The 20389-nt window shown below is 44.9% G+C and overlaps 1 protein-coding gene across 1 annotated transcript in view; it reads left to right on the plus strand.

The window, feature by feature from the left end:
* Positions 1 to 20389, plus strand: part of CLIP1 (CAP-Gly domain containing linker protein 1) — a 43982-nt gene that overhangs the window by 8060 nt on the left and 15533 nt on the right. The window contains exons 4-18 of the mRNA XM_083373439.1: positions 329 to 855; positions 3141 to 3265; positions 3502 to 3718; positions 6660 to 6857; positions 7607 to 7710; positions 8136 to 8196; positions 9897 to 9929; positions 12455 to 12559; positions 13796 to 14740; positions 15761 to 15877; positions 16729 to 16786; positions 16965 to 17048; positions 17691 to 17847; positions 18407 to 18572; positions 19167 to 19382. Coding sequence (XP_083229565.1) covers positions 329 to 855; positions 3141 to 3265; positions 3502 to 3718; positions 6660 to 6857; positions 7607 to 7710; positions 8136 to 8196; positions 9897 to 9929; positions 12455 to 12559; positions 13796 to 14740; positions 15761 to 15877; positions 16729 to 16786; positions 16965 to 17048; positions 17691 to 17847; positions 18407 to 18572; positions 19167 to 19382 — 3113 coding nt within the window. The remainder of the gene's footprint in view (positions 1 to 328; positions 856 to 3140; positions 3266 to 3501; positions 3719 to 6659; positions 6858 to 7606; positions 7711 to 8135; positions 8197 to 9896; positions 9930 to 12454; positions 12560 to 13795; positions 14741 to 15760; positions 15878 to 16728; positions 16787 to 16964; positions 17049 to 17690; positions 17848 to 18406; positions 18573 to 19166; positions 19383 to 20389) is intronic.

The raw sequence follows: 20389 nt of genomic DNA on the forward strand, positions 1-20389 counted from the left end.
GGACGACTCTTCCTCCTCTTTGCCTCTCGATTGATCCAAAGACGGGCACCCCTCGTAGCCAGGGACCCCCTGTGAATGGTACCCTTAAGTTGTGCTGGCTCTTTAGCCTGGTTTCTGCTACATACAGATTCAAGGAAAGTGTGGAGGGAGGCTTAGCTGAGGATGGGACACCAAGAGGTGATGCCCATCACCAACGCGATTTTACAACCTGTTTTGCAGCGATCATTAAGGGAATCTCTGGTTCGCTGTGGGCCATTTTTATGAAGGAAATGGTGGTAAGTGGAAGACAGCTCTCGTCTGTTACGCTCTCCCCCTCTTTCTGTTTCAGCCTCTCCAGAAAAGAGCCCGGCCGCTGAGAAGCCCCCTGCCACAGAAGGCCCGGATGAGTTTGTGGATGACTTCCGAATCGGGGAGCGTATTTGGGTCAATGGGAATAAACCTGGCTTCATCCAATTCTTGGGAGAAACCCAGTTTGCTCCGGGCCAGTGGGCAGGAATCGTGCTGGACGAAGCCATTGGGAAGAACGACGGTTCCGTGGCCGGCGTGAGGTACTTCCAGTGTGAGCCCTTGCGGGGCATCTTCACGAGGCCTTCGAAGCTCGCCCGGAAGGCCGTGTCTGAGGATGAAGCCAACGGGACCCAGGCGTCTCAGGCCACCTCGCCCACCTCGGCGGCCAGCCTCGTGTCTTCTCCTTCGGCAGCAGCCCACCTGCCTCCCACCGGCATCCCTCAGAAGACCCCCGTGTCTCAAGCAAGCAACCTCTCCAAAACGCCCAGCGAGTCCGTCTCGAACCTCTCCGAAGCCGGGTCCTTGAAGAAGGGCGAAAGGGAACTCAAAATGGGGGACCGAGTGCTGGTAAGTTGTCGGGTGGCTTGGAAAAGGAAAAGAGACGTTACGTTGACCTCTCAACTCAATGAAGGCCAGAGAGGGTTGAAAATGTCCTGGATGTTGTGTATTTAAAGTATTTGTGTATTTACAGAGAAGGAAGGATAAAACATGTTGCGTGTAGAACAGGATTCCTCAACCTTGGCATCTTTTAAGACTTGTGGACTTCCAATGGGCAGAATTCCCCAGCCACAGTTCTTAACGCTGCTAAGTTGGAGAATACTGCTCTAGATGCCTTTAAACCATCCAGTTTGGTCAGGAAGGGTTGTTGTTTTTTTTAAAGTATAATGTCAACAAAAAAAGGGGAAAAAATCTATTTCTCTTAACTCCCACTTTTGGAAAGCACACGCTGTTTTTGTTTTAATTTACCAGTGGATCTCGAGTCATCCTTTTAGCCATAATCACGATGTAAACCTTTTTTTTCCCCTTTCTTCTACTTACCATCCTATTCGCGGTCTGGGGAGAAAAATATTTATATATAAACGTCTGGTGATTCAATCAGCTGCTTTGGCTCGTTACGCCTTTGCATCATCCCTTCTGAGTTACACGGTGCCGTCATGCTTTACTAAAAAAAGATTTTGCAAAACCTCTCGCTTGCTCTCATTTTTTAACACTTTTCCTGGATGTGAGCAAAAGTCGTCAGGCTGGCTATTTTCTACATGGGGTCAGGGTGCCCTCCTCTGCGGGGTAAATTTACTAAACTGGGGGTTTTTCCCCCAGAAAAGAGAGGACGACACCCCTTCCATCTGTGTGTTTAACCTGGCGATGGAAGGAAATGTGAATTTCACTTGGCAGCGTTTATTTTCTCCCTATGCAGGTAGCTCTCACCTTACGACCGCAATGGAGCCCAAATATTCTGTTGCTAAGCAAGGTAGTCGTTAAGCTGGTTTTGGCTCTGACCTGTCTTGCCAGAGCTATTAAGTGAATCTCTGCAGTTGTAACACAGTTGTTAAATGAATTTGGGCACTTGACAAATAACTCATATTTATGACAGTCGAGGTGGCAAGGAAGGTCGTAAAACGGGACAAAACTCAACAAATGCCTCGCTTAGCGACAGAAATTTTGGGCTCACTTGTGGCTCAATTGTGGTCGTAAGTTAAGGATTTGCTTGTCTACTCTCTGCATGGAATATAATTATTTTGCGGTGGAGTGTGACTCCTTCACCTCCATTTGCCCTGCTTCTGCAGGAAGTGAAAAGAGCATTTTTAATCCATCCATTCAGATTAAAAAAAAACAACAGATTAAGTTTCTCTAAAAACACCCAACTTGAGAAATGACTTCATTTGTTGGCTGGGCTTTGCTTGTCTCCACGTAGGATAAAAACTGCTGTGTCTGCAAATCTCATGTGCCAACAGGTTGCTACCTTTTGGGCATGGTAGGTAAAAAAGGACTGTCAAGGTGAGATCATTCGTTTGGCGAGATTAATAAAAATAAAATCGTCCTGCACCACAAGATATTATCAAAACATTAAAGGATTTGTTTTTGCTGAACCAGGACAAACGATTTTGAAGTTAACTGCATAGAGCGCCGTTTCTCCAGCTTGGCGCCTTCAAGATGGGTGGACTTCAACTCCCATGCTGGCTGGGAATTCTGGGAGTTGAAGTCCACCCATCCTCAAGAGGCCAGGTTGAAGAAACATAGATATAAGGGTTATGGGAATCCAGCTGTGCTTGTGGCTATATGCTGGAGGCAAAAAAAGATCCAAACTACAAAATAAAATAATAAAATCAAATAAAAATAATAAAAGCTTCATACTTTTGATTAATATTGTTTACTCATTTGCTCTCTTATCAAGGTTAAACTATCTGAACCGTCCTTGGCAAATCAAATACAGTTCCAAAATAACCCCATTCGTGCGGAAGAGGAAATCCTGAAGAACTAGCTATTATTTTAGGTTTGGTTTTATTAGAGTTGGCTAAAGTTGGCAGTCTTTATTTTTGTCATGGCTTTGCCCTCAGCAGTGGAAGAGCCGCGGAGTCGGCTGTGGTTCAAATTTAGCTGGAGAGGATTGTTTCGAAAGATGGTGCAAAATTCTTTTCTGCTCTTCCTTTTCAATTTTCTTTCTTATCCACTTTCTTTTTAACTTTCTTATCAACTTTTTTCTTTTCTTTCCTTCTTTTTAATTTTCTTTTCAACTTTCTTATCAACTTTTTTCTTCTTCTTTTCTTTCTTTTTAACTTTCTTTTCGGCTTCCTTTCCCCCCCCCCCAACTTTCTGATCAACTGTTTTTCTTTTCAACTTTCTTTTTTTTCCAGGTGGGGGGAACAAAAGCTGGCGTGGTGCGTTTTTTGGGAGAGACGGATTTCGCCAAGGGGGAGTGGTGCGGTGTTGAATTGGACGAACCCCTGGGCAAGAACGATGGGGCCGTGGCAGGAACAAGGTAAGATTCCTTTCAGATCGATTCTGGCTGCGTTTTCATTTGAACTTCATACGGGAGAGGGAGCTATCTGTGGGTCCCTGTTTGGGTGTTTCTTCAGAGAGACGTAGAATTCGTCAAGACAGCTCTCCTTCCGACGCAGAGCATCAGTGCCTCGATCTCAAGTCAGGTGTATCTATGCAAGACTTTTCTCCGTAGTCTTGTTTTCACGGTTGGGTCTCTCTTCCTCTCCATCTCAGGTATTTCCACTGCCAGTCCAAATACGGCCTCTTCGCTCCGGTGCACAAAGTGACCAAGATCGGCTTCCCCTCCACCACCCCGGCCAAAGCCAAACCCACCGTCCGGAAGGTCCTCCCCACGCCCACCAGCCTGAAACGCAGCCCCAGCGCCTCGTCCCTCAGTTCTCTGAGTTCGGTGGCCTCTTCCGTAAGCAGCAAGCCGAGCCGTGCGGGACTAGTAAGTTTCTTTTCGAATTGCGTGCTTGATGATCCTAGAGCAGAAATGGGCACTTTTGTGGGTCACATGCACACGCGCACACCCTGGCCGTTTTGCACTGCTCGTTGGCCTTGTAATGGTGCTGATCTCTGCAAGCATGCATGAAAAAAAACTTGGCTAGCCCTGACAAATAGAAGCGTTCGTGTTTAAGATGTGACCCTAACCTTTAACTCAAACTAACCACAGTTTCTTAAAACAAGAAAGAGGTTATGTTTTGGATTGTTAAGGGGAGGGGGTCGGGCTTACACTGCAACACACACATGCAGAGTAATATTTCTACAAGAAATGCATGCAAACACACACAGGCATACGTACACCTGCAATAACGCATCTGTCCTAAATGCATGTATGATGTACCTGCAAAGGTATTCTCAGCATCATGCATTAGAAAGTGGAAAATCTAAACTGTACCATGGCTTTACATTTCCCTTTTAATTGAAGACAAAAATGCAAACATATGCGTGCTCAAATACACCAATATGAGTGAGAGAGGTTAGGGATGGCAGTAGGTGGTTTTAATTTAGTTTTGCCCACATGTTGATTTTGAGCATTAGTGGTTTTGCTCCAGAATCATGGCTAAATTCGCCTGGCCAACATATAGCTAGTCCTCGATTTAACACCCGCAAATGAGCCCCAAATCTCTGCTGCTAAACAAGACAATTGGGAAATGAGTTTTGCTCCATTTTTCAACCTTCCTTGCCACAGTTCCTAAGTGAATCATTGTATTTGTTAAATTAGTAATACAGTTGTTAAGTGAATCTGGCTTCCCCATTGAAGTTGCTTATCAGAAGGTCGCAAAAGGGGATCATGGGACCCCGGGGACATGGCGACCGTCATAAATACGTGTCAGTTGCCAAGCATCCGAATTTTGTCATGTGATCACGGGGATGCTGCAATGGTCCTAACTCTGAAAAACAGTCATAAATTTTTTTCAGCGCCGTAACTTCAAATGGTCACTAACTGAACTGTTATAAGCTGAGGACCACCTTTACTGTCTAAATGGGAGGAATGCCTTACACCAAAAAAAGCCTCTTTCTTTACTCTTCAGGTGTGAACAGTAAACATACTTGGTCACCTTGCAAACTGTATATTTTACTAACTTCATCACTCGCTGTGTATTAATGCTTAGCCTTAACTTAAATGGCTTAATCTTGAATCACCTGCAGGAAATCTCAGTTTGCAAGTCTTCCCCACCGAGAGAGGGCTTAAAATTGGGAAATTGCAAGCTTTTTTCTCCCCAATAGTTTTTTTCCGCCAAATTTGGCCAGCCCCTTTGTTTTTGCTGCATGTGATGCCAGGTTTATGCCTTGGATAAGGGAGCGAATTCTGGGGTTAAACTGAAGGACGGGTGCCCTTGCCGGAGAATGCTTAGCGGCTTAACCAGCTAATCTGCTCTAGGCTCCCTCTGCTTAGGTTGAGGCCATCAACCCTTTGTTTCTCTTTGAACTCTTCTGTTCCCTATTCTCCCGAATGCTGCATTAAGAGTCTTGCTATGCAGGTACGTTCACTTCTTGTTTACTAGGCGGGTGGAAGTGCAGGATACGAAAGCAAAATTTGTCTTTTTCGTTCGTTTTTGTTTTTCCCCCCTAAAATGGGGGTGCTCTTTCAGTTAGCTCACAACCTTAAGAGGCATGGACTTCAAGTCCCAGAATTCCCCAGCCAAGGGGTATTCTGGGAGTTGAGGTCCGTGCATCTTAACGTGGCCCAGTGTGGAATAAACCACACAGTTCTTTTCATTGGACAAGAATATGGGATCATTCCATAGCTTATTTATTTTATTTTATTTATTTTAATTCCATTTATATCCCGCCCTTCTCCGAAGACTCAGGGCGGCTTTACAAACTTAGCAGCAGCCTTCATTCTATGTATATGCCTGCTTATTAGGGCTTTCACACACCCCAAGCGGCATTATTACAAAGTCAGCTTATTGCCCCCAACAATCTGGGTCCTCATTTTACCTACCTCGGAAGGATGGAAGGCTGAGTCAACCTTGAGCCTGGTGGGACTCGAACCTGCACTAATTGCAGGCAGCTGGTGTTACTTAAGGAGGCATCAGCCCACTGCTCCACCAAGGTTCACACCATGGACCATGAATTGGAGTCTTCAGCCTTTTTTATGTGGATTGGTTTCCTTTAGGAAGCGAGTCTTCCTTAAAAGAGCCTTCATTCTGAATTGTTCTGGTGTTCGAGCAACGCTTGTTCGAGGTGGGGCTAGGAGTCTAAAAAAACATCTCGGCCTCACCATATATTTTTGCCCCGAGTTTTGCTCTCATCAGATCAGAACTGAATTCTGAGAGAAGGCATCCTGCAGAAATATTCCCTTAACACTCTTCCAACAGAAGAGAATTACCTCTGTTCTAGGAAAGTAAAACCACTCTCTTTGCATTATTGTATACCTACCTATGGAGATCCTCCTGTTTAAGAGCCTCCTGGCTCTTCCTTTCCCCTTATTTGAGGGATCCTTGATGCTCTCTGAGCTGGGTTGATTCCTTGAAGACGTTTCATGGCGCAACTAGGTAACATCAGTGCTAGGACTGTACCATTGATGATGTGACCTAGTTAGGTAATGAAACGTCTGCCAGAGAACAACCAAGCTCAGAGAGCCCCGCAGGTCCTCCTCCTCCTCTTCCTCCTCTTCACAAACCCAACTCCCTTCTAGCACTGATGATATTACCTAGTTAGGTAATGACACGTCTACAAGAAAACCACCATGCTTAGGGAGCACCAAGGACCCATTTCCCCTGCTGAATATCTGGTCCTATCTGGGCAGATTTGCTGGCCAACCACTGTAAAGCTGCACTGATCCAATGCAAATTCAAGACACCGGTGGTGTTTGCAACACCGGTGTGTGTTTTTGGACCTCTCCGGCACTGGGCTACTCAAAACCCCTCTCATTTTTGCAGTTGACAGAGACGTCCTCTCGGTACGCACGGAAGATCTCGGGCACCACCGCCCTGCAAGAGGCACTGAAGGAGAAGCAGCAGCACATTGAGCAACTCCTGGCCGAGCGGGATTTGGAGAGGGCGGAGGTGGCCAAGGCCACCAGCCATGTTGGGGAGATAGAGCAGCAGCTTGCCTTGGCACAGGATGGACACGATCAGGTGAGCCGAGGGGTTTAGCCTCTTGAGAGCCACTCTGGCAAGTCCAAATCCGCAACTTTATTGCCTTCTGCCCACGCTGCAAGAATCTCCCCAGACTGCTTGTCTTCCCCTGGGAATGACCAGATAAACTATAGTGGAACTTAAGGACGGTCAGGCTGATGCCCCTTGCAGCTCCGTAAGGACTCAAGACTGGTTCCCTGCTTGACCCCTTCCTTCCTGCCTAGCTGGGAATTTCCTGACATCAGGCGGCAGTTGGGGAAGATCAAATCTCTCTTCTGTGCAAAAGATTCCTCCGTTTTTTATGACCCTGTAGTCCCTTAATTCGGGATAGAGTCAGGGTTACTGGATGCCCTTCCTGACACCACTTTTCCCCGCAAAAACTTTTCTGTACAAAAGATTAAGGAAGGAAAAAAATTCCATATTACCAAGAGACTTTTTTTTTAACCTGAGACATTTCATCATTTTAGCAAATGTCAACTACTGTTGTTTGTTTTGGGAGTCCATTTGCTCAATTCATTGCTCGTCCTTTCCACTCCATAAGCTGTAAAAAGTTGCCAGATAAAACACAGCATTAGCTAAATTTCTGATGAAAAGTGACCTAATATTTGGGGGACGAAGGCGCGACCTTGGAAGAAGCGAATAGCTTGGGTTGGTTTGAGGATCAGTATGTATCTTCTATGTAGCTGTTTCAACGTAGCCTCATTTAAATTAAAGGCATTTTTCTCACCTACGTCTCTGTTAAAACCCAGCGGATACTGGAAATGGAAGCCAAGATGGATCAGCTGCGAGCCTTGGTGGAAGCTGCCGATAGGGAAAAAGTGGAATTGCTGAACCAGCTGGAGGAGGAGAAGAGGTAAAACAAAGATGCAAACGAGCAAAAAATAAATAAATTGAAAAAAATTAAGTACAGGTAGCTCTGCAGCCAACTTGCTCTTCTTCACTGGAATTATAATCCAGGAATGGCTGGAAAATTCTGAGAAAAATTAGCAGTGAACTGTGCTCCATGCATTCCATCCTCTTGCCTATAAGAGGTTACTCCAGACCGTGCTGGATCAAAAGGGATCATGCAGCTTTTTTTTTAACCTTCTACCTGGATCTTTTAATAATAATCCAGATTACAGCCGTTTTCCTCAAGGGGAAACAGTGTCTTATCTGTAGGCGGCTGGTTTGAATCTTACAAGATCTCAAATCTTTTGTTAAAAAATCAGAACTATTCCGCTTATGCGATGCTTATGCTCGTCTCGTCTTCCTTGTCTTGCTTTTCAAAATTGTTCACAGGAAGGTGGAGGATCTGCAGTTCCGTGTAGAGGAAGAGTCTATTACCAAGGGCGACTTAGAGGTAAAAATGTCTCCGATTCTGTTAAACCGGCTACACGAAAAAGAAAGCGCTTGTGCCCTAGCAGAGCACCAAGCGAATAAAGAAAAGTGGTGGCATCTTATCGCGTCTGAAAGGACCCGTGATGTGACTTAACCCTTGCTAGCTGAGTGTTCTCACATTTGACCAGATTTTCTTGCTCATTCTTTGTCTCCGCTGTGAGTGAGTAACCTTTTTCATTCTTGTGTTTTACTTCTGTGTTGCTCCACAACCGTTCTGGATGCTTCCCAAATCCCTAATTAAAGCTGTTCATTAAAAAAAAAACCTAACCCACTGGAAATTAGAGCCAAAGCTTTAAAACTCACAGTGGGTCATTTCCTCATTACCGGAGGCCTGACGGTCAATAAAATGAAGGCTGAGAACCCCAGCACGATTGAGCAGAGCTAAGATTGGTGCTAAATATCATCTTGTACTTCTTTAGTAAGACTTTCAAAGAATGCAAGGTTTAAGCAGTCAGACGGCTACCCTAATGTCTGAACTGTGTTCCTAGCCGGCTTCAACAAGATTGCAGGCCTACGCAACGCTTGGCAAGTTGGGCTTCGGCAATGAAACCCATAGGGCCTGCTGGTTTTGCAGGCTAAATTCACGCAGCTGGGCGCTAAATTCCCATCCTCTTTAGCATGCTTGATGTCAGAAATGAAACCTCTCCAGATGTTCAATAAGTGCCTTTTCCCATGCAAAGTTGGAAACTGACATGTTGAGCTGCAGATAATCCAGACTGAAATCAGGAGCCTTGAACTTAATATTTCATATTAATATCATCTTTAGTTGTACTTTTTTTGTTCCCCGCCCATCCATTTTATCTGGACTTTTCAAGGAACGCTCATTTTCAGTCTGTGGTTCTTTGTGTTTGTGTGTGCGTGTTTGTGTGTGTGTGTGCCTGTGATCAATAAACAGAAAAACTGTATATGTATACTATTATTATTATTATTATTATTATTATTATTATTATTATTATTATTATTATTATTATTAGTTTGAGAGTGCATACAGTCCTTGTTTAGCGACTGTTTGCAGTTAGGAGGGTGATGAAAAAGCCACTTTGTGACCAACCCTCGCAGGTCGGTGAAGCAAAGGAATGCTGAAGTCAGATCATAAGCATAACCATGGTTTCATTTAGCAACCGCTTTGCTTTGCCAGTCCCTGAAGAAGGAGACCTGTACTCAGGTCTTCTTTATTCCTAAGACTGCTGGCTCATGAACGTCAGAATTGCTCAATCTTTCCCCTTAACCACAAAGAACTCGCCAGGTCATCCTTGTGGAACACACGTCCATTAGACCGTTGAGTGCTTTCAAAAATTAGGTCCATGAGAAGATCCGAGGGCTCCGTGGTAGTCCCAAATTTGCATATTCTGGTCATTTCACACAATGACTTGTCTAGAGGTCATCGTGCTTGCCCAGCCCATCACACTCACTTATGTGCACGCAGGCACTCTGCAGCCAAAAGGACACGAGAGGTATCCTTGTACTTTTGTGGGACGCAGGTGAGCACTGCAGCCTACCAAGCAGGGCCCATAGTTCATGTTTGGTTGAGAGCAGCCACTGGTGTGCATTTCCTCAGCCACAACTCGCGGTGTGGTTTGCTTCTCTTTTTTTTAACTTGTATTTTGAACTCTCGCACTGAATGTTCTGGTGAACTCATTTTGTCTTAATTTTTGCGGATAGCCAAAGAGAGAAATTTCTGAAGACCCTGAAAATGTAAGAGGACCTCTGAATGTGTGGAGACACCCCTTCCTTCTCCCGGTCTTAACACCCAATAAAGCGTTTGTCGATGGTGCTCTTTAACCACTAACACCACAGTTTGCTCTCAGGACGTGCTCCCAGCTGTGTCTGCCTGGAATTGGAGAAGCTTTGTAGGTTTTAAAAATGTGGGACCTTGATCAGAAGCAGAGAATGAGGAGGGAAGCAGGATTCATAAAAGTTGTGCTTTTATACAAACCTTCAAACTTAGCACCGTGTCCTTAAGGCTTAAACCTTGCAAGCTTCTCGTGAGAAGTTTCCTCGGAGAGATTTGCTTCAAAACTTTGAATCGGTTCACTAAGATCCAGGCCGAGTTGAGCGATTTCCTAGAGTAGGTTCCGTTCCATAATTTAATAAGAGAAAGTGAAAAATCAGGACGGAGAAACCATTATTTTTCTTCATTTCCCCCCTCCCCCCACCTTTATTCTCCAGTGGGTTTGTGAAAGATCTTCCCTTTTACAGAATGTTTAATAGTATATTCCTTGAACTGTGCGTTGCACGTGTGCAGTGTGACTCCTAGGAAGAACTGAAGGACACATTAGACCTCCACCCTTTTCCTACGCACACAAAAATCAGCATCGTTTCCCAGAAGATCTCTGAAGGGTCCCGTCTGCCTTTCCCCCCCTCCCCCCCGTGCAAAATCAAATCCTCAAGTTGGCACTTCTGTCTTGCCTTGTGGCCTTGTGCGTTCTGATTGCACAGCGAGGTATTGTGATTTTTGTTTTGCCCTTCTTAAATCAAGCTAGTGGCGTAGCTGAATGAAATTTGCATGTGACATATTCTTTTTTTTTCCTTTTTGTGAATGCTTTCTTTCTGCACCCAAATCTTTTCTAAGCGGGGTACGTACGCTGTCTTTTTTTTCTATCCCCTCCCAACTGAAATCCTTTACTTTGGAATATTGATTTAATTGAGCATTTGCAAAAAGATCCACTTCTCTGAGCCCCCCTACCATTTTAACCCAGTTGCCAACTTTTGGAAGAGACAAGGGTCTTGTGACATCTAAGACCCCTGCCGGGTCTGAAGAAGACTCAAGCCCATGTACAACAGCTCCATTAATTGGAGAAGGTCTGGTCAAGTAATATCTCCAGTTCTCCTGGATTACAATGTCTGTAATTTCTAAATCCACAGGCCATGCTGGCTGGAGGCCACCTAATCGCCTATCTTGATCTTCAGGGTTTGTTAGCAAAAAATGGGACATTGACCATTTTATAGATTAGTTTCCCCTTATTCAATCCATCTAGTGTGTTCCTGCAGCAGGAGGATGAAAGGCCAATTAAATTTGAGACGCTACTAATGTTGCTCCCATCGTCTTCCCAGCCTCTTCAACAACAACCAGATGTTCTAGTGAGAAAAACTATGCTCAACGGTGGACCTGATTGGAGAAGGATATATTTTAAAGATCATCATGATGACCGGTAGTATAGAGGAGGGGGAATCCTCTGTGCCAGTTGACTTTGAGGACCCTTAGCAGTTTGGACTTGTAGCCTTGACTGACGTGACGAACTCAGTGGAGGAGTCTTGCACCACTTTTGAAGTCCTTGATGGACCCAGGAGAGTCTCTTCTCCATGATATTTGTCTGTAGACCTCTCAGATCGCCCGACGTCCTTTGGCAAATCTGGACCAAGTTTAAGCTGTTGACGTTGAGGAAGCTTTGCCCCAACTTGTTGGGCTTCCTTTTAGTCATCCCTCTGGTGAAATCTTAACTTGTAAAAACATTGCCAAGAAACTTCTAGTAAAACTTTGGAGGGGGATCTGTTCAATTTAGTTGAGCTCTTTTCACCCAAGGAGGTGTGTGAAGGAGGCTGGGCTGAGGGAACCTGCTGGAGTCATCTGGTTCATGTTGGGGTCATCTAATCTAACGCCTGGTTCAACACTCGAGAGGTGTGTCACCCCCTCCAACCTCTGGCTTGCCAGCTTCTCCTTGAAGTCCTTCTGAGAGAGGGATTGATCACCCTCTTCACGATGAGCTCCAATCCTGGCAGGGTCTTCTCTCGAAATGCTCCCCTTACTCAGAAGCTCCTCTTCCCCTTCTCCTCAGAGTTCTCCTCCTCTTCCCGCCCCCAGGGAAACAAGTCCTCTTCCAGTGAGAGCCCACCAGGACCAAAAATCACAACTGACGCAGCATTAACTTCTTCTAATTTGTGCTGATAAACGTCACATTGATCAGTAACTTTGGCTGCATGGTTTTGTCGCTTTTTGTGTGTGCGTTGTGCTCCTTCATACATCCACCCCTTGGCGCTCAGCGTGTCAGCCCTGAGTTGCACTTTTGAGTCCGTCTTTTACCTGATTCACTTTTTGTTTTTTCATTTTTGTCGCCCTCTCTGTCGTCCTCTTCCTCCTCCTTCCACCCTCCCATCTTCTGCTGCTCACCACTGGTAGAAGACAGCCGGTGGCACCTCCTGCATGTCGCTTCTCTTTCTTCTCATGCTGGCATGTGATGGTGGCACTGTTGTGTTCTCTTCCTTTCCCTTTTTACTAACAGACGCAGACCAAACTGGAACATGCCCGCCTTAAGGAGCTTGAGCAGAGTCTTCTCTTTGAAAAGACCAAAGCTGACAAACTCCAGAGGGAGTTAGAAGACACTAGGGTAATGGACGTCGCTATGTTTCAATCAACGTGGCCGTGGGGTGTGCATGTCTGCGTGAAAGCGATTGAGAGTTTTCAGCGGGAAAGGTTTATGGCGTTGGAGCTAAGCGGCTGGTTGTATTTTGGAAAACTTGAGTGGTCTGTCGTAGGCCACCGAGGGCCTCTCAGTTCAGCCCTGAACTACAAGTATTCTCCTCTATTGCTACCACTTGATTTTGTCTTCCCATGTCTCTAAAACATTCAGTCCTGTAAAGTCTTGCTAAGCTTAAAATCCCTTTTTCTGGACTAGCTTTCAGGCTGCTGTGAAGTCCCGGTAAGATAATTTCATAGAAAGGAGTAAGAAATAATACATATAAAACAAGCCTAAGAGATGCCAGAACCTCAAGAGTAAGGTAACCAAGCTTTATGAGCTGATGAACGTTCAGCTGTCCTTCATCTACACCAGGGGTCTTCAAACTTGGCCCTTTTATGACTTGTGGACTTCAACTCCCAGAATTCCTCAGCCAGACATGCTGGCTGAGAAATTCTGGGAGTTGAAGTCCACAAGTCATAAAAGGGCCAAGTTTGAAGACCCCTGTTCTACACGGTGAGGACCATCTTAGCTTCCTGATTAAGCTTGAAGGTCTGGAACTCTTCAAAAAGAGAATGGGCCATCGTGTGTCTGTCATGATACAGGGTCTCCTGCTCAAGCAGGGGGTTGGACCAGAAGACCTCCAAGGTCCCTTCCAAATCTGTTATACTCTCTTCTGAAAGTCACGTGAAGAAAGCCTTGGTGGCTAATTGTTCACGGAACTGGTTTGGAGATGGGCTGAAATGTCATGGCTGTCAATTTTCTGCAGTCATGGAACTAACATTTCCTTAGAGTTTCACTTTTTAAGGAACCCTTCAAGGTGTTCTGCAAACTTCTGATAATGTGCAAGCTGCAGCTGTAAGCTTTTGATCCTAACAGCCCATGTAGCGCTAATTTCTGATGATTGGGATCGAGATTTACTTCTAAGCACGCAAAACCAAAAAGCAAATACATTTTGTGTGAGTTGAAAGTTACTATTTTATAATCGTACGTGGGATTTCACTAAGGGCATCATTTAGAGAAAATAGAGAAATGTAGATTATCAGTACGTTCTTTTGAAGCACTGAAGACGCCATGTTAGTCCTCTGAAGTATTTAGAATATCTCAGTGCCCCTTTTAGTATGTCCTTTTATAATATTCTCCTTTTTAATGCTGTTCTTCTCGTAGGTCGCCACTGTGTCTGAAAAGTCTCGTATCATGGAACTGGAACGAGATCTAGTATTGCGGGAGAAGGAAGTCACTGACCTTCGGTCAAGACTGGAGTCTAGTAAAGTCACCAGCAATGTGGACACGTCTCTCTCGCTGCTACAGGAGATCAGCGCTCTGCAAGAGAAGATGGCATCGATCAACAAGGAACATCAGGAGGAGGTGAAGTCAGTGCGGGAAAAATTTGGGGTCAGTGAAGAATCCTTCCAGAAGGAGATCAAGGCCTTGTTGTCCTCTAATGAAAAGATGGCGAAAGAAAACAACTCCTTGAAAGCCAAGTTGGACACGGCCCAGAAGGAGAATTTAGAGGTGATTGAACTGTGGAAATCTAAGCTGGAATCTGCAATGGCTTCTCATCGGCAAGCCATGGAAGAGCTGAAGACCTCTTTCAGCAAAGGAGCTGGGATTCAGGCAGCGGAGTTTGCAGAGCTCAAGGTGGAGATTGAGAAGATGAGAGAACAACATGAGAACGAGGCGTCTAACTTGAAGCTGAAGCAAGAAGGCGAGAGGTTGTGCCTCACGAAGGAGATTGAAGCCCTGAAGACCAAGCTGCTGGAGGTCACGGAGGAGAAGGAGAGAAGTTTGGAAGCGCTGAAGACCCAACTGGAAAGCGCAGAAGATCAGCACCTGGTGGAAATGGAGGACGCGCTTAGCAAGTTGCACGAATCCGAAATAAAGGTAAAGGAGTTAGAAGGAATCCAGGAGAAGTGTGTGGAGCAAACCAAGGCCATTGATAGCTTTAAGACAAAGATCAAAGCTGCTGAAGCAAAGCTCATGAAACTTGATGGCCTTCAGATGGCCCTTTCTGAAGGTAAACTGGAGTTGGAGAAACTCAGCGAGGAACACGAAGCTGCCAAAAAAAAGATACAGAGTTTAGAGAATGACAGAAATAATGAAAGTAGCCAGGTTTGTACCAACATCCATTTTGCGTTATTTTGCTTTAACGTTTGTCATTTTTTTCCTTCTTCATTCCATTGATTTCATTTTGTGTTGGCTTGAAGGAGTCTGTTGTTCACACATTTGAAAACGTACATCAAGCTTTCTGAACGAATTAATAGATCACAAATTCTGAACAAATTAATAGACTTCCTGTGATATTTACAGGGTAACAGAAGGAACTATTTAAAGCAGCATAATCAATTCCTTGATGGAATTGGCAAAAAGCTGCAGAGATGTCTATCAAGTTGGAAGGGTTTTAATTGGAATTTAGCCAAATTTGTGGAATATAAAATGAGACTCTCTGCTCAGCTTCCAAATGGCCATTAATTATCTGTGGAGAGGTAAAAGATTTTGGTTGAAAGAGGTCTTAAATTTTAACTTCTATAGAAGACTGTTCAGGATGATACCTTGATTGTGGGATAATATTGAGCAGGGTTTTCCATCCTTCGCAACTTTTAAGACTTGTGGACTTCAAGTCCCAGAATTCCCCAGCCAGCTATGAATTCTGGGAGTTGAAGTCCACAAGTCTTAAAGTTGCCAAGTTTGGAGAGACTCCTGATACTGTGCGTAGTTCCGGACCAGAAATTCCAACCGAACGCCTGTAAGGCAGAGTAAGCGTCAACCTTTCATCTTTGTCTTCTTCACTTTGAGGAGAAGACGATCAGTCTCTCAAGAAGCCTAGTCCTTCCTTCGAAAGCAAATTAGGGGTTTCAGAACTTAGAAATGGAGTCTAGAATGAAAAAATAATATATATATTTTTTGTAAGAGTTGCTATCTTCCTAAAGTTCTCCTGATGCTATTAGTGTCATGTCTGAATCCCATTTCAGTGCATTAACTGCCCCCTTTCCCCTTCATTTCCCGTTCATGAAAGTGTTTTGTTTTCGCCTGCATTTCAACTTGTCCTTCTTGCAGATGCCTTGGTTTGCTTCTCTTGTTTCCTTTGCGTAACTTTTCATTTTTACATCCACCCTTGGTCCACCTGGCTAGGCTGCGAGTCTAGTCAAAGAACTGCAAGCGAGAGAGAAAAAGCTGATTGATCTGGAGCATCACTTAGGCACAGTCAACCAACTTAAAGATTCTCTGGAGAAGGAGTTGGAGGACTTGGTGAGTAACCGCCGGGCTATGGGGCCGATCCACTCCAGAGCTTTGCTTCAGGGCTTTGAGAGGGCAGTTGGCAGCTCTTCCAGAGGCATTTAGAGATTCCAAGGTAAGACGGTCAAAAAAAGGCCACTTTTGCAGGGGTGTGCTCAGAGCACACTGGGTCAATGCATCGTTGCATTGACTCAGTGTGATGTGTGACCCAGTCTGGGAAAGCATGCAGCCATCCAAAGTTCGAACAGGACCCTTTGCAGTGAGCAAGGTCAGGTACGAAGAATCAGGACCACACATGTGAGAACGTAAAGATTCCAGGCTGATTCCTCTCTTGACTCTACCCACAGCCACTGCCTGTCCTTCTCCTATAGCAGGACATCATTTTTCCACTCAACAATTCCCTGATTACAGATAACAGAAATTCAAGATATTGACTTAATATGTAATAATAAAGGAATTCCTAGATACAGGCAGTCCTCTGCTTATGACTGGTCTCTTAGCAACCATTCAAAGTTACAACCGAGATCACTAAAGTTCAGGTTCAGTCAGGTGGGTCACAGGACAGAATTTCTGGGTTCTATCACAGTCATAAGTTGAGGACTACCTGTACAAACAACATTTCTTTCCCCGGTCGCCTACAGGAAGCAGGTCTTGGAGATTTGCAGTTGTCAAATAATATTCTTAGGCTTGTTTTAATTCTAGAAGACTAGCCAAACGTTGCAAAGAATTCAAGGAGCATTTTTGGGGTCTGGCTTAAAGCTGCTTTGGGCTGTTGCATCTTAAAGCGTAGCGTTGCGACTCGCTGTTCAGTCTGGTTATGTTGCTCTGTGCAGCCAAATGTGCTTCTCACTCTTCTCTTCTAGAAGGAAAAATTTACGAAGGGTGCTGATGAGGCAAAAAGCTTACAAAAGTCTATGCAAGGTAAGTTTCTCATGAACGCAGCCTTCCTTTATTTTTATTTTTTAAGATGGGGCAGGAGGAACAAGGAATGAAATCTTATTTTTTTAAAAATAATAAACAGCTTGCTCAATTTAAGAAAATCTCTCTTTGACAAGCTGAACCGAACTCTGACGTAGCCCTGCATTTTGCTCCTTTTTAGAAACTCTTGAAAAACTGAACCAAAAAGAGCTGCAGTTTGCAGGAATGTCAGGCGAACTCGATCAGCTCAGATCCCACTTCACGGGTAAGAAGACGACGCAGACTTTCTTTTTCACTGCGGTCGAATTCAAAAATAACGCAGCTTCAACTTCTCTTCCTCGCCACATTTGCAGCCATCGTTACAAAAAAAAAACATGCCAACCTAAAATCAAAAGTTTCGTATTTTTCACAGTTTTGAGCAAAAAGTCCAGAAGCACTTTCCAAGTACAAATAGTCTTCAACTGACGGCCACAATTGAGCCTAACGTTTCTGTCGCTAAGCGAGACAGTTGTTAAGTGAGTTTTGCCCCACTTTACGACCTTTTTCACCCCACATCGGTTGTTAAGTTGGTAACAAGATTGCAATTGGGAATTATGGCTTCCCCGTTGACTCGGCTTGCCAGAAGGCCGCAAGAGGATCACGTGACACTGCAACCGTCCTAAGTACGAGTCCGTTGCCAAGCATCCAGCTTTTGATCATGTGCTGCAACTGTCTCTAAGTCATAAGTCACTTTTTTTCAGCACCATTGTAACTTAAGACAGAAACTAAACGAATGGCTGTAAGTCAAGAAAGAAAACTAGACATATTATTTATCTAGAACAGTCGCTTTTGCCCCCAATTTCTTGTGGGAAGGAGGGTGACTCCCCGTCTTTGTAAGACTGCCTGCGTTTCTCGTCTCCTCCTGCAGCCATGGAGAAGATGCTGGCAGAAAGAGAACTCAGAGAGCAGCAGCTGTTGGAGGCCAAAGCCAAGCTGGAAAACGAGGTGGCAGAAATCATGAAGTCTTCGGGCGACAGCTCTTGCCAGCTGACCAAAATGAACGAGGCCCTGCGGCTCAAAGACAAGTAAATCCACACACAACCCATCTAAAGCAGCTTCTCCAGGATTCAGCCCTCTTGCCCCTAGGATAAATAACTTGGGGAGACCTTCCAAATTTTTAAAAAATTATGTATTTTTTGTTTGGAAAAAAAAAGCTTGTCAGTTCTGTTTTTTTTTATGGTCTCTAGCTCTTGAATGATAGTCTGAGCATCGGTTTCTCAACCTTGGCCACTCTGAAATGTGTGGACTTCAACTCCCAGAATTCCCCAGCCAGCAGTTCTGGAAGTTGAAGTCCAGACATGTTAGAATTCTGGGAGTTGAAATCCACAGATCTCCCCCGTGCTGGCTGGAGAATTTGGGGAGTTGAAGTCCACACCCCTTGGAATTCTGGGAGTTGAAGTCCATGCACCTTGGAATTCTGGGAGTTGAAGTCCACACATCTGGGAGTGGAATTCTGTACATCTTCCCCCAAACCTTGTCCATAAAATGCAGACCTTGGAAGAGCTTCGCCATCATCCAGGCCTGCTTATTCTCACCCTCGGGGACCGTCATCACGAACCCTGGTCTTGCTCTTGTCAATTTTAGGCAAGTGGAAGAGCTGCAGGTCCAGCTTCGCCAAGCCAACACAGGCATGGCTCAGCTGCAGGAGAATTTGGTGCAGGCGGCCCGTCAGGCTGAAAAAAAGCAGGAAGAAATGTTTGCACGGCATCAGGAGGAGCAGCAAAAAATGCAGAACAAATTGGGCACCCTGGTAAGAACATGGGGGGGGGACAGAAATATGGTGGGCTGTTGGGGGTGGGGGGAGGTTTCCCCGAAGAGTCAAAATTTAGGTATGTAATTGAGAAGTCCTTGTAAGTTCAACCCCAACTGTCTTGCTTGCAGATGATGCAAAGCCGGGTAGAAGAGTCTTCCATGTATGACCGTAGCAGAGCGGTTGTAAGCCATGATGGTTGCAAAGCAGGTCATTTTTTGGCTGACCTGATTTTACAACCTAAGAGAATGTCCCAAACGTGCTTTTGTTTTTTTTCCTCTCCAAAAGGCAACGGGACTTTCTTCATTTTTTTTTTCCTTTGAAAACTTCACTTCTCATCCGAGAAGCTTCTGATGAACTGGATGAGAAGTGAAACTTTTTTAAAGGAAAACAACAACAACAACAAGAAAATCCCATTGCCTTTTTTGGGGGGAAAAAACCACTTTCGGGACAACCACGAATCTGGATGGTTAGGAATCTCCAGCGACATCCCACCTTTGTGGATCTGCAACGCTGTGTGGATTGTAAAACAGGCAGGCTGCAGACTCCTGTCTTCAACCGGATGTTCCTCTGCCTGTTTTGTTTTGTTTGCAGGAGAAGAAAATTGCAGCTCACCAAGAGCAGCATAAACACCTGCAAGCTGCCAGTGAGAAATTGCGGTCGGAAATGGCTGCCCAGCATGAAGCAGCCCTGAAGGAATCCCAGCAGGAGCTTCAGAAGAAGGAGCAGCTGCTCGCAGAGACCCAGAGGACCAACAGCGAGTTAGAGAAACAGGCCAAGGAGCTGAAGAAGGAAGCTGAGCATGCAAAGGTGCACATCTGTCTTTGGCCGTGCTAGCAGGGGAATTCTGGGAGTCGAGCTCTGCCCTTCTTAAAGTTGCCCAGGTTGAGAAACCCTCCTTGCTCTAGGCTTCCAAGCCCTTCCTGATTTTGCTGTTCTTTCAGTTTGCTAGCATTTTATAGCTTTTTTTTGGGGGGGATGCTTAAAAAACTCCTTATTCTGCTCAGAAACATAGCCTGTGCTACCGTAGAAATGCGGTTAGTTTAACGGTGTTTCTCACTGCTTAACCTCCGGCAGCAGTTGGTCGTGTTCCTTAACTGGCTTTGAGCAGCTTCAGTTCTAATTGCTTTTTATTTTGCCTCTCCTCGAAAATTATTCCTGACATTCCCATTTCCCGTTATATCGTCACTGTGCTTTTAAGCTCTGTGTTCCGCAAGTCCTATACCTGAATACGTGGTGTATATAATGACACGCAGATTAGTAGGAAGGTTCATATTCACGAACGAGGTGAAAACTTGAAAAAATAACCAATCCTCACATCTCAAAGGATGAGTGTGAGCTAAAACTTGGGACTAATATGCTGTTTCCTGTTTTGGAATCAGCGTGATCTGCAAGGCCTCCGTAGCAATCCTTTAATTTGGGATGAGGTACACAGGTAGTCCTCGACTTATGAGCCCAATCTTTCTGTCGCTAAGCGAGACATTTGTTAATTGAGTTCTGCCCCGTTTCACGTCCTTTCTTGCCACAGTTCTTAAGCAAATCAACGCAGTTGTTTAGCGAGTAACACAGCTGTTGAGTGAATCTGGCTGACCCACTGACTTTGCTGGTCAGAAAGTCACAGAAGGGGATGACGTGATCCCGGGGACCCTGCAATCGTCATAGATGTGAGATAATGGCCAACCTGCTGAATTTTGATCACGTGACCAAAGGGGGTGTGTGCTACGATGGTTGTAAGTGTGAAAAAAGTCACTTTTTCCAGTGATGCTATGTAACTTTGAAAACAGTCACTAAATCATTGTAAAGCGAGGACCACCTGT

The sequence above is a fragment of the Vipera ursinii genome, assembly GCF_947247035.1.
Source record: "Vipera ursinii genome assembly, chromosome: 14".
Taxonomy (NCBI): Eukaryota; Metazoa; Chordata; class Lepidosauria; order Squamata; family Viperidae; genus Vipera; species Vipera ursinii.